The sequence below is a fragment of the Pholcus phalangioides genome, unplaced genomic scaffold, assembly GCF_987345545.1.
Source record: "Pholcus phalangioides strain wild (caught in Gottingen) unplaced genomic scaffold, Ppha-v1.0 ptg000004l_1, whole genome shotgun sequence".
NCBI lineage: Eukaryota > Metazoa > Arthropoda > Arachnida > Araneae > Pholcidae > Pholcus > Pholcus phalangioides.
In genome coordinates, this window is record NW_028301597.1 from 50,202,433 (window position 1) to 50,216,184 (window position 13,752).

Sequence of the window (13,752 nt, forward strand, 5' to 3'; positions counted from 1 at the left end):
ATCAATCAAAAGTGAATTTATAAATTGGTTTATTTGTAAATATATAAATTTGCCTAACTTAGTTGTATTTGTTTTAGATTTATTACACGTGTCAAATTCCATATATTAAATTCTCAGTGTTAATGGGTTTCTTTGCAAGCTTTCTGTACTAGTAGACAATAAAAGTAAAATAACCTAGTCATATGCTGGTAAATTAACCTTTTCTTTTCAATGAATCTTTGAATTGAACATGTTTTTGAAAATGAATTATTTATTTTATTCACAGGGATACCAGTGAATGATGGGAGGAGGGGGGGGAAGAAATAATACTTGAATTTTTTTCGAGAGGGATCCACTTTCACTCAAAAAGGATCCAGATATTGCAATAACCTTTGTCCCAAATAAATAAGAGTACGGCAGCACTTCTGCGATTCCAGGACAAGTGGAAAGAAACTAAAATTCATTCATATTAATATTCAATTTGTAGTTAGGGCATCCATCAATGATATCTATTGCAGTTGTAGTCATGTGTTACAGATATCTAAATCTTACCCCTAGAAACACAAAAAATTTGATGCTGGCACAGTGACAGGAGCTATGGAAAGTATTTTTGTATGTTTAATTTGTGGTTAATTTTTTATTATTGTTGTTATTGTTTTCAGTTGTGGGACATCAACAAATGGGGGTGTTATACAAAATGCTGATGATCAACCTGATTATGGAAACAGTGGCATGTCAGTGGAATTTGATGGCGAACCTTTGCCTGCCTTGGGAAAAGCTACAGCTTTGTATCCATTTGATGGTTAGTTTTTCTAAATAAGATGTTCAAATTTAAACCTTTTTTTCTCTCTATTCATAATTATATACATATTATTTGCATATTCATTTATAGTTTACTTATTATCAGTTATGTGTGATTGATGTTTTGAAGTGAAACGTTTTTAGCCAAAGGAGTAAATTTCTGCGAGGGAGAGAAAGTTCATCACAAAACATGAAACACATTCTTTTTCCTCAAAACCAGTTCCATAGAATAACTGATTGCGTGATGAAGTTCGGAGAAGCAGATGGGTTGTGGTGGTGGGATGTCAATAGACATGTGAGTATGTAAGAAAATAAAGTTGGGTGAGTGAAGGAGATAGTGGCGGCTATGGATCAAGATATGGAGCAATGAACAGCCTAAAGCTCATGCGGAGCAAGTTATAACCCATTGGCGCTATTGATATATCCAATAAGAATGCAAAATGGCAACTGGTTCTAGTGCAGTCAAAGAGTGTAGGAATCACAATCCAGAGTTCCAAATGATTTAATTCAGAGGTTATGGGTTCGATTCTAGCTCATCACATCTGTTGTAATTCTTTTTGCTCTTTTATCTTTAATTTTGTTTTAATGATCTCTGATTTATTCTTCTTGGCTGTTACTCCGTAATCAGGTTGTCCTCACACAATGAATGTGGTAAGACGAACTAGGCGCTTCGCCCCTGTAGGATGCAACTGCAGGGAGCAGCTACATCTCTCACCACAGTGATTATCTCTATTTTGGTTCACACAAAGGAATCAGATATAATATAACCACTTAATCTTAACTGTAATCTTATGTTACATAATACTTCAGGAGAAATAGAGCAGCTCCGTTTATGTGGTTTTTTCATTTCTTATTACAAAATGTCCACATGGATTGACTATCATTTTCATTGATCTCGTGTTGCATGTATGTATTTATTATTATAATTTTAAATGATTCTTCTTTACCTTTTGTTCCACAATCAGCTCAGAGTGAAGGGTCCATTCCAATGGAAGAAGGAGAAGAATTTGAAGTTGTAGAACTCGATCAGGGAGATGGGTGGACACGTGTGCGACGAGCAAACATGGAGGAAGGATTTGTGCCAACATCATATATAGAATGTTCCTTGTATAATAACTGTTAGTAGTAGTGTTACCTTTAAAGTTTGGATGTATATCAAGGTAATTTTTAAAATTCCAGTACCTGATTTCAGTTAGCTTGCAACATAGTTGCAAGTCAGATTGGTTGTATGATAAGTCTTGTCATTTAATATATAGTCTAAACTTGAAATTTTCTTGTATGAGTCTCACCTTTTCATTTAAAAATTTATTTCATGAAAAGCATGAGATTTCAAAGAATTTCACTGTACTGTATGCAGAAGTATGTTGTTTTTTCATTCTTTGCAAATGTCAAAATGATTTCTCATGGTAATGACAGGTCAGTGAAGATTTTAAAAATAAAGTTAGATAGCACATTGTTCCCAACACATTGAATTTGGGAAGACATCTTCATTTGTCCATCAAGCTATTGTAATTTTTGGAATGGTTTCATTTCCTATTCATGGTGTTTGTCAAAGATTAAACAAAATATTGAGAAATGCTTCTATCCCAAAACCATATTAGCAAAGTTGAACTATAGTTATTTAAGGGCGGTATTCACCGACATGATTCAAACTATAGTCACAATTTTTTGATAACAGATCGACACGGATTGGTTAAATTCAGGTTTTTAGCCAATCTATGTTGATCTCTTATCCAAAAATTGTGACTACAGTCTAAACCATGTCGGTGAATACTGCCCTAAAGAGGCTATAACTTACATGCTGACTGATAACATTCTTCTGAACCTATATCAATGTCACTACTTAACAAATGTTCATCAATACTCAGTCAAAAGATATTCGGAAAAAGGTAATAAAAAAAAAGTTGTGGAATAAACTGTTGTTTTGAATCGGCCTTAAGATTAAGAGAAAAAAATGAATTTCTAAACTGTCTAAGTCACAGCTTTATTATGAAGAAATTATGGTGAATTAAATTGAATAACAAAACTGTTCAATATATTTTTTTTAATCACTTTTATCTACCAGCATTGAAGTGCTTCATTAACTTATAAAGTTTATCCTGTACTTTACGGTTAATAATACTTTAAGGCTTTGTGCACATGGTTATCTTCCATGATTCATCAATGAAAAAAATTTTTTTAGATGCTTTATGATCAGGGGTGCACAACCTCCAGTCTGCAGGTCAGATGCAGCCTGTGAAACAGTTCCATCCAATCCATTGAATGCGTTCCTTAAACTATCAATGCACACAATACTATAAGTACATCAATTTGTGTAGTAGCTACACAGAGGTAGCATCTCTCATCTCTCATATCAGGCTTGCAGACTGAAAACATTGTAGAGTCTGCCCCCATATTTGTAGTGGGGGGGGGGGGGGTTATGTTCCGAGGTGACAGCGAATATGGATATCCACGAATAGCCGAAAACATAGGTTTTTTACGTATCTTATTTATTGAACATCATGAGAAAGGGCAGGGTGACACAGGTAGAAGGGAATGTAGAAGAGGGCACTGCAATTGTTGGCAATGTTTTATGAAAGAACATTGTGATTTCTGTTTGCCGGATCTTCATATCATCAAGTATTTAGACCATTCTCAAATCTCTCCCACTTTAATCAAATGGCTTGTACGTTACATCGAGTTGGTAGCTGTCTTCATGGGGAGAATGACGCAAGTGATTTGATACTTATAAGCACGGGGCTAGGGAGGACCACTGCTATAAATCTTTGCTAACTTTTTCCGACACAACCCTGCCTCTTTTGAGGTAATGGAAGTTGCTTTGCATCACTCCAGTGTTGTGAGCTGTTACATCTATCTATCTATGAAAACACCCTTTGTGCATGCATAAAATTCTGATGAAATAGACATTTCACCAGCCCTTTCCTTTATAGAACAGTAAAATTTTTTCACATTTTCTGTTATAATATTACAATCAATTGGAATACCTTTTTCGTAGCAATCTTGTGCCCACAAAAAAAAAAAAATCATTTTCTGTACGAGAAACACATGGATCCCGTAGGTGATGCAAAGTTTTCGTTGACAAAGGTGCAGCTATAGCCACGGTTGCTCGAATTTCAAATTCCCTTTTCTTGATATATTTTACTGTAGATTAGTTGATTCCGTAATGGTGGGCCACAGCAGCAATTGACTTACTTTCGTCAAGCATAGTCAATATATCCAATGTTTCTTGTAAAGTTTTCACATTTTTTTTGCCTTTTCAAAGCATTATCAGTAGCACGAGAAAAATGAGCCATCCTAAACATGCACAATTCAAACTTTGTAAGCAAAACACGTGAATGACGATTGCTGAGTGTTGCCAAAAAAAAAATTCCAATAAAGGAAAAAAAAACATGAATACGGGGTGGAGGGGGGGACTGTATACTTCTATTTAAGATACTGTTTGATGCTTGCGGTGATAAAATATGTGACTTTATTTACTAAAAATCTTTTGTTGAATTTTCAGATATTTATTTTGAATTCGTGTTTGTAGGGTTTTTGACTGATATCTTGATGCTTGGCATAATTGAAGTCTGGGGAAGAAGCAAATTGTATTGAAAGAAGATGCTATGGAGATGATCTCATCTCATTGTTCAAATTCCAGCAGAAAAAGTTGGTACATGCTTATGTGAAGTTACTGTAGTTTTTTTTTCCTTTCTGCTGTAGTAATTTATTTGTGACTGCATCATAAGCTTGTATCGTTGCCAGCTCTTATAAACTTACTCATAACACTGCATTCATTTTCATCATAATTTTCAAAGCAGAAAAAAACAAAGAAAAATGTGTAAATTTTTTATCGTTTTTTGTATGCTCTATTATTTGTTTTTGTTTGTGTATATTATATGTGAGTGTAATTTATTATCAGTGTGCACAGGTTGTTTTATATTATTTAAAAGACATACTGTGCTTCTTTGATGTTACTTAATATGTAAAAATGGCACAGTTTTATGCTTCTTTTCATTTGTCTTCTGCCAAATGTTATGTTTTAGGATTTTTTTTACATTTCTTTTGTTTTAAATCTGTTATATGGGAATTAGTTTTCAAAACTGTTTTTATTGATCATCCTTTTTTTTCTGTACATATATATTTTAGATACCTCCTGAAAAGACCTGGTATTAAGGTTTCTAGATTTTTTTTTAAATTCCATCAATAACTTTATATGCATTTGTGATTTCGAAATGTGCAATCCTTATTATTTTACTGACTCAAAAAATTCTTAGCGATGTTTTTTATTATCATCATTATATGCTGTTGTAGTCATAACACAAAAAAGAAACATGGCATATTCTGCAAGGAGATGATGAATTCACAAATTTCTAGTGGCATCCACTGGAGGAATTGTATAACAATATCAAAAATTCCCAAATGCATGAGTGTCATCAATCCTTCAATTTTTTATTTTATTTTTTTATGAATGGTGGAATATATATAAGAGTAATTATTCATTGGCTGTAAGGCTATTTAATGACAGACTGGTGTGTTCAGTAGATTTGGGTGAATAGAGGGTTCACATCTTCTCAAGAGTGGTCCACTTATTTTAGTTGGGGAAAAATGTAATAATTTTCTCAAATTCTATCATTTTGCTGGTGGTATTAATAATAATTATAAACAGTGCTTGCAAACAGTGTAGATATTCCTATAGGTAATTCAACATCAGATTCATATTGACTTATGCGAGTACTAAGTACATTTTCATCTGTGTATTCCCATTAGAATAAAAAATATTAATTTTTTGTATGTTTATTTCATCAGATCAGTCAAAAAAGGTTTTTTGTATGAAAAATTTGTGAGGTCGCTGATATTGATTGCCGTGAAAGTCTGTGTTTTTATATAGTTGATTTGTCGCAATATGTGCCAATAGTTTGAAGATGGTTTTTAATTTTACATTCATTTCAAAAATCCAGTTTCTCATAAGATTATAATATTGTTCAGAAATATGGAGTTTCAAAACTTGTCGGGTGGTTTTCAATTGTCTTATATAATGTTGACTTATTTTAACTGAGCATGAGCCTGCTTTGTAATAGGTTTCAATTTTAAAAATGTTTCTATATCTATTAATAAATACATTAGTACTTTCCTATCAAAATTAACACAGATTCAATTTTAGTTTCTGTGTTGGATTTTGGCAGTGTTATATTATTGATAACTGTTGGTTCATAAGATTTGAAATAACTGAGGTTTTAATTATGGGATATTGGAGTTAAACATGTTATCTTTCATATTTATTTCCTATGTTTTGGATTTCTTTTTCATTGAATTAATGATTATGAATAACAGCAATAATAATGAGATAGTTTTTTTTTTCAGAAAACTAGGATACTAAAATTTGGAATACACTTAGGAAAAAAAATTAAAACTTGTTGTCTCAAATAGCCAGCTAAAGCTATATTAAATTATCAATGCATGTTAAGGTCATGCATCTATGATAGATTGCAAGTATTAAAATTGTCTTTCAACTTAAATTCAAATTATGTGAAATGAAAAGGCTCCCAATTTTAAAATTTTCTAATTTTATATAGGTTGGAAGTTTTCGAAAAATTTCCACCGCATGAGTCTACATAATTCATTATTGTTGCAAAATATTACAGATTTTTTTTTATGGTTTGGTAATGATGAGGTGTAATAATATCCATGGAAATAGCCTGCATAAGGCTCTAGTAATTGTTATTGTTCTTATTATTGTGAAGTTTTTAGTCTTGCTGTATATACTTCAAAACTTGAAAGTTCCTTCAGTGAAAGTTATTAGGTCTCTGTTATCTGATTTATTGCATTTTTGGTTAAATTGAATCAGGTCCTGTGATCCATAACTACAGCAGATAAATATACATATATAGATAAGAGCTTGTGAAATCCCAGGCACCAGATCGCCATGGCAACCAAAATATTCACAGTGGCATGTAAATTTTTCTGTGTGATTTTCTACTTGGTGATCACAGTCTGAGGATAATGAAGAATTTTTGGAATTCATGTGAACATATTCACAAACATAGAAAAAGATCATTTTAAGTTCTAGAAAACCCTTAAAAGTATTTGGCTCCCAAGGAATTTGACTGACAACTATTTTTTTCTTGCTTTGTCAAACCCTGATATAGATCTATATTGCAAGAACATTCAAAACGTGTTTGCGTAGATATAGTCATGCTAAATTCTTCATCATGCAAATAGAGTAGGGAAAACTAGTTATACCTTGATTCTATGATTCTTCTTTGCCAGAAAAATGTTAAAAAGGGTTCCTCTTACATTCTTCATCAGGTGCTTATTGTTACTATTAAAAAATTATCAGTTTTCATTAACAGAGGGTTTGGAGTGATCGGCTATAACTGTCGGTTGAATAGTTTTATATAATCAGGGATAAAAAAATCATTTAATTATATTATTGGTGCTAATATTGGATGAAGTTATATTTTACTCTTGTTATTGTTCTGAATTGGTCTTTTTGAAGTAATAAGAGTAGTTAAAATATGCACAAGAGATTAACAAAGATAAATGATAATTGTTTTTTAATTAGTAGTTAAACTTTGAATACATCCAAAGAATGTATACAGAATACATACAAGTTTGGGGAATACATAAAAAATAATAAAGATTTATATTTTGGAAGAAGATGAAATACATGTATTATACATATCATCTTTCATAATGTAAATCTTTTTTTTTACTGTGAAAAGTGGTTGAAAATTCTTAATCACAAAGCATTGTGAATAAGAAATCTAGCACAGAAATAAGAATGCCCTCACAATGCTTTTCTTATTCACAATGCGCACACTTTTAATGTTCACAAGCTTTTTAAAACATAATCAGTTTCAGCGGCCAGTTTTTTCCTGGTATTTTATTTGAGAAAATACCCATTATTTTGAAAAAGCATTCTCCATATTTTGTACAACATGTATATGCTAAGTATGTATTGAAATATTTTATATCTGAAATAGAATTTTTGGTAAATACCAATGTCATTTAGTCACCAAATTTTGTCATAATTTTTACGTAAGATTGTTCTGTAAAAATGTTATGCGGTTGAAATTAGTTTTATCTCTTTTTGTAGAATACTCATTTTTATGGAGTACCATTCACATGCATTTTTTTTTTCACATTCACAGTGAAATTGAGTGTAGTAACACGCCTTGTTTTATTTTATTTTTTTCTGAAATATTTTCACTATATTCTTGGTGTTAAGTTCTACTAGGAATCAGGGCTGATAAATTAAGGAATTTATTTTAGCATGATCCTGTGTGTGTGCAGTTGGAGAGTTTTAGAATTCTTGTTAAGAGAGATACTGGACCGCTTTTTCTCAGCCCAAGATATCAAGGAAACATGTTTTCTGGATAATATGCTGAGGTGACTCAGAAAGAAAAGTCATCTTGTGTTTGCTGGGACTCGGCCCTCTTGCATACCGGCAAACATGCGACCATCTACACCACTGGAGGCACTACCCTGCCTTCTTTATTTCATGCACTGTAGAGTGAGGCGCTGAAGTAGAGGCATTAATAGCCTCTCTTAACTTTGTGTCTTCAGTGGTGTAAATGGTAGCATGCTTGCCCATTATGCAAGAGGGCCTACGTTCATGTCCCGGCGGAGACTAGATGACTTTTCTTAATGAGTTCACCTCAGCATAATATACAGAAAATATGTTTCCTTGATTCTTGTTGTGTTTGGGGGATATTTTATAATATGCTAAGTTTATTGATTAACATATGAAAAATAATGAAATTTCCTGGGTTTGTGGAATGAAGTAGTTTTATTTATAAAATACAGTGGAACCTTGATAACTTGATATCCCATGGGTATTGATAAACATGTTGACTTATGCAGATGCGAAGTTAGCAATGTCCATTTGATCTTGCCCTCACAATTTTTAAATACCAATACATTTTTAATATATCTATGTATAGTTGCACACTCCAATTCAATCATTTATAATTTAACAAAAAAAGCCCAACAAAAAAACGTAATTTTTTAATGAAAATGTTCAGACTAATCTCGTTAGGGGGAGAAAAATCTAGGAATCCAAAAATCTATATATATTACAGATTTTCTGTCTGTGTATGTGTGTGTGTTCTCTATACAAATCTACAATTTTAGATCGATTGTCGTCAAATTTTGCATATATACAAAACAGGGCCTGAATTGAACAATAGGCTACTTTAAAAGTTTGTCTGAGCAGGGCAAATGCTCAAAATGGGCGAAAAAATGTCTGGCAACAGTGGTTCTTGGGCCTCAACAATCACTTTCGGAATGTTTCCTTTGTTACCGTGGTTCCCTAGCAGTGCATTTCTGACGTGCATACGCCTTTACAATAGTTTGTAATTTCTTTAATGCTGTAAAGTATGATGTATAATAGTTCATTCCTTTATAATAGTGTTTGCCACTTTTTCAATCCTCTTAGTGGTTGAAGAAAACCCGGGCAACTCCTGGTATTATAACTAGTAGTTAATATATTTGTGAATGAACAGTGCAATTGTCTGAAATCATTAAAACTTTCATATTTTCACTTAAAATGTTTGATCTAGCTTATTCAACCACCTCTCACTCAAAAAATTCAGATTTCATCCAGACTTATCTAACTTTTGTAGTCTACAGATTGAGTTTACAATTTACAAACAGTGAAAATTGACTTCCCCCCCCCCCCCATAAAGTGTAGGTACTATTTTCAACCAACAAACAACAATAAACAATGATTAGAATAATAAATATCAAGTTACTGGGGTAGTCGAGTTATTGAGGTTGTACTGTATAACTATTAGCCATTAATATGACATTAATAAGGGAAACAGATGCTCTTACAATTTTTAAATTGGTACAATTCAATTTTTGTACCTTGCAAAAATATACTTAAAAAAAATTTTTTTTAGAAATTTCCATGTCAAAAATTTTAGACTTTTTATTGAACATATATTTTTTACAGTTGTTTTTTTAACATTGTCATATAAATGGCTTTGTCGTAATTAAATTTAAGTGTATTTGTGATTCATGGATGTAATCATTCAAACTTGGGTTTTTTCACTAACAGGAAGGAGGCATAGTTTAAAGCCAGTATCAATATTGTAATTTGTATTTTTTTTTTTCTTTGTTGACTGCATTAAGTTCTTGAAAGTTTTAGTACTTACAAGAAATGTGATTTCAGAACATGCAGTTGTACAATTTTTTATTATAAATGTACGTATTGAGAGAGAGTCTACACACAGGAAAAATGTAGGTAGTGAAGCCTGAGAGTGATGTGAAAGTATGAGCATGATTGTATTAATCCCCTCCCCCCAACCTAGTCTTTGTGATTTATTTGTGCATGCGTGTGTAATCGAATTTGCTCTTATTAACCATTTATTGTGATAGTACGTAATGGCGATGTAAATGTCATTGCGTATGAATTAGGGGGAGAAAAGTGATTGTATATTATATTTAGGATGAACTTTTTTTTTTCATTCCTCATATCCAAATTGAACATATGTGGCTTTTGTTGCACCTCGAACTGATAGTTTCTCTCTGTAATAAGGACTTCGATAAGTCTGAAGAGTGTGTGTGTGTGAATTTAAGAACTACCAAATAATATTCCTCGTATATTTATGGAGCATGAAAAATCATGTTGTACAAATACTTATTTTATAGTTTTCTTATAGAATGTTTGAATATAAGGTAAATATACTTATATAGTGTAATGTTTGTAATGGTATTATTCACGATTGAAGTGAAGAATGTGCCTATATATTTAATTTAGGGGATGAAAATTTCTCCCATTCGAGTTACTTAAGGTTACATCCGTTAAAATTATAAATTTGAGGTGTCTTCATAAGAGAATAAATTACAGAGTTCATGAGTGATGTCATATTTCTGCAGATTCTGCTTTTAGAAAAAAAATTCATATGAATATTTATCTGTGTCAGTAATTTCCAGAGCATTACAATTTCAGAGTTTTGATCAATCACTCGAAAATTCCAATTCATGCTGATGGGAAAAAATATTCCTGCCATATTTTAAATGTAGTTAATGAGTTCACATGTGGAGAAATTTTGCTTTAACAAAAGAGGTTTGTTATTTTCATTTTCCATGGAAAACCTTTTCAAAATACAAATTTGGTTATCTTCTTAACATTTTATTAATCTATATATGAACAGGCTGTGAAAAAAGTTACAAATTCGATTTTTTTTTTAAAAATCATTATAATTTTTCTCCAACCCAATTGATTATATAACCTTATACTGGTGAAAATTGAAGAAACGTAGACATGGTCTTGATTGGCATCGTATGACTGGATTTCCATATAATTATATCATAATTAGTAAATTAATTAGCATGGACATTTCTCATTTAAGTTAGGCTTACGACTTTCTGTAACTATTGTTGTCTCTATCATTAAGATGGAATTAATTTTTACGCTCCTGATATATCTCAATCCTCATCCAACTACTATCTTCAAGTGACCTTGATTGTTTCATTTAATTCATTGAACCCAAATATAATTGGGGTCTAATTCTCTAAGAAAAAATTGTATATTTAGTTAGTCTGTACTAAAGTGTTTCAAATTAGGGCATTTTTTATCATTAATTATTAGTATGTTTTTATTTCCCCATGTCGAACTTGTGTATCATATGTACAGGTAGCAGTTTCATTAGCGCTGTAAGATATTCATCACTAAGGTATTATTTTGTGGAGGTATTTAAATATTTTACGAAAGATATAACAAATATGATCTACGTTAATATAAAATATATTTATGAGAGATGAGTGTTCTGTGTCTTTTGAATAACTGTCAGTCAATCCTAATTCGATTCAAAAAAAGTCTGGCTTCATGAGAAGATTCATATTTTTCGCCGTCAATGTAAAGATGTATATTTATTTATAGTTTGGGCTTGTTTTAGGGAATTTAACAGAAATTAATCAGACTTAGTTAACGAAATTATGAGTTTTTTTTTTAATGGTGGCTACTATTATTTCCTTAAATATATACACAGATTACAGACATGGTTCTGAGTTTAACATGTCTTTGATGTGATCACAAATATCTCATGAAGGATGTTGTCAGTGATGCTGAAGCCATCTAATGGTACGAAGGGAGTGCAGGTCTACTGCCTGAAGAATATATACAAGTGTTCTGAAGTGAATGTCCCATCTCAAGGTGTTTTTTTAATCTTAGATTGAAGCAGGGCTGGAACTATTAAGAAGGTTGGCAATCACCCTTGATGGCAATCTTGAGGAGGCAGCAAATTTTAGGAAGGGGAACAAAAAGTATTATTATAGAACCATTGACTTCTTTGGTGAAGGAGGAGGGTGGTAGCAAAATTATGTTTGGATGGCTCCTAATACTGAATTTGCAAGGAGAGCAAGGGTAAGGGGATAATAGATCCCAGTCAAAAGTTTGTGCTGCATGCATTAAAATATTCTTCAGCATCCTTCATTGAAAGCTCTTAGCTATTGATCTGCTGTTTTGTTAGGTTATGTCTGGTGCCTCGCTAGTCAGTTTTGGGCGTTTGGTGGTCAAAACGAACTCCAGCACATTAATTTTTTTATCAAACTATGCTGTTTCCATTCAAAATAAAAATCTAAACAGATTCATTAACAGTAATGAATGGAAGTGATATAACCTTGAACCTACCCCTTCCGAATCTCTGTTATGATCATTATACATGCGCATGAAGCAGTAAGAGAGAAGCTTTGTGTTCTTTTTGATCAGTGTCATCTTAACACATGGGTGTCAGGTGCATAGCAGAGACTCATGATTATGAGATCTACTTCTATGGTTTTTCATGGCAAATATTTAAACTGGTAAAATTTCAGCCAGATAGAGGGCCTCTGAACATCACTTGCCCTGGGGCTCCATGATGTTTTTGAACAGCTTTGGTACTGAAGCAGGGTAGGTTTGTAACTAACTTGAGATTTCAAACAACGTTGTTTGGTTCAATTGCACAGAATTTCTACAGCAGTGTTGCCATGATTAAAAAGAAAAAAAAACTCATATCAAATAGAAATGTATGGTACTTAATTTCTTTCTGAAATTACTTAAGTAGTTATTAGAGTTATGGTTGTTAAATTGATTAAGTAACAGAGATTAAGAACTGACAGATACAGCTGCTGAATTTTGTTTTCTAATTTATTTATTATGTTAAACCGAGTGATTGATTTTTTTATGTGCGTGTGTGTACATATGTCACTGTATTTAATGCGCCAAAAAAAGTGCTGCTCCAGGTGGTTATTATGTGCCATGATGTGAAACCTTAACAAATTAAATCGTTGTACGCACTGTTCAAAAGAAATGTGTAAATATATATAGTACATTTAGATGCTGTAAGTTTTTAGTATATATATATATATATATGTAGGCCGTATTTCTCACCTCCTTCCCAGATTTTTTTTTAAATTCTGTTGTGCTGTTATTTTTCCCCTTTCCATTGTCTGTTCTTGAATATAATTAAAAACAATGACTGGAAAAACAATTTATTTGTTTTGTGTTACGATCATTATTATTATATCGCCTACTTCTCATTTATCTCTTACAACTTGAAGAAGATGGATGCGTATGTCACCATGGGTGTTTTGGGATACTTTTTTTTTGCGCCTTCTCAAGGTAATTTTTTTTTAGTTTTTGATACAGGCTTTCATTGATAAACATTTGTGGTTGTGGATCAAGGAAAGAAACTTTCCGGAATTCCAGTGGCAAGATGGTTGCAGAAAGAAAAATCAACTGTCTCCGTCAGGAATCGAACCACAGTCTTCTTGCAATCCAAGTAATAAGCGTTACACAAAGGGAGACATACTTTAGAGTGTGACACCTATATCTCCTGTCACCTGCGTTCTTCCAATTTAAACATATTCCAAAAATTGGGTCTCTCTTCATAGCTCAAACCCCATGTGCCAACAAGAGCATGCGTAGCTCTTCTCTGCACCCTTTAACAAAATCCATGTCCCTCTGTATACTCCAATCCACAACAAACTAAGCCCCCAAAAAAG

The 13,752-nt window shown here is 32.3% G+C and overlaps 1 protein-coding gene across 1 annotated transcript in view; it reads left to right on the top strand.

Annotated features, from left to right (window-relative positions):
- LOC149087797 (formin-binding protein 1 homolog) overlaps positions 1–13,231 on the top strand; it is an 80,668-nt gene extending 67,437 nt beyond the window's left edge. The window contains exons 13-15 of the mRNA XM_089231714.1: positions 642–781; positions 1,746–1,940; positions 4,310–13,231. Of these exons, the coding sequence (XP_089087840.1) occupies positions 642–781; positions 1,746–1,903 (298 nt within the window). The 3' untranslated portion in view covers positions 1,904–1,940; positions 4,310–13,231. The remainder of the gene's footprint in view (positions 1–641; positions 782–1,745; positions 1,941–4,309) is intronic.
- Positions 13,232–13,752: the final 521 nt, after the last annotated feature.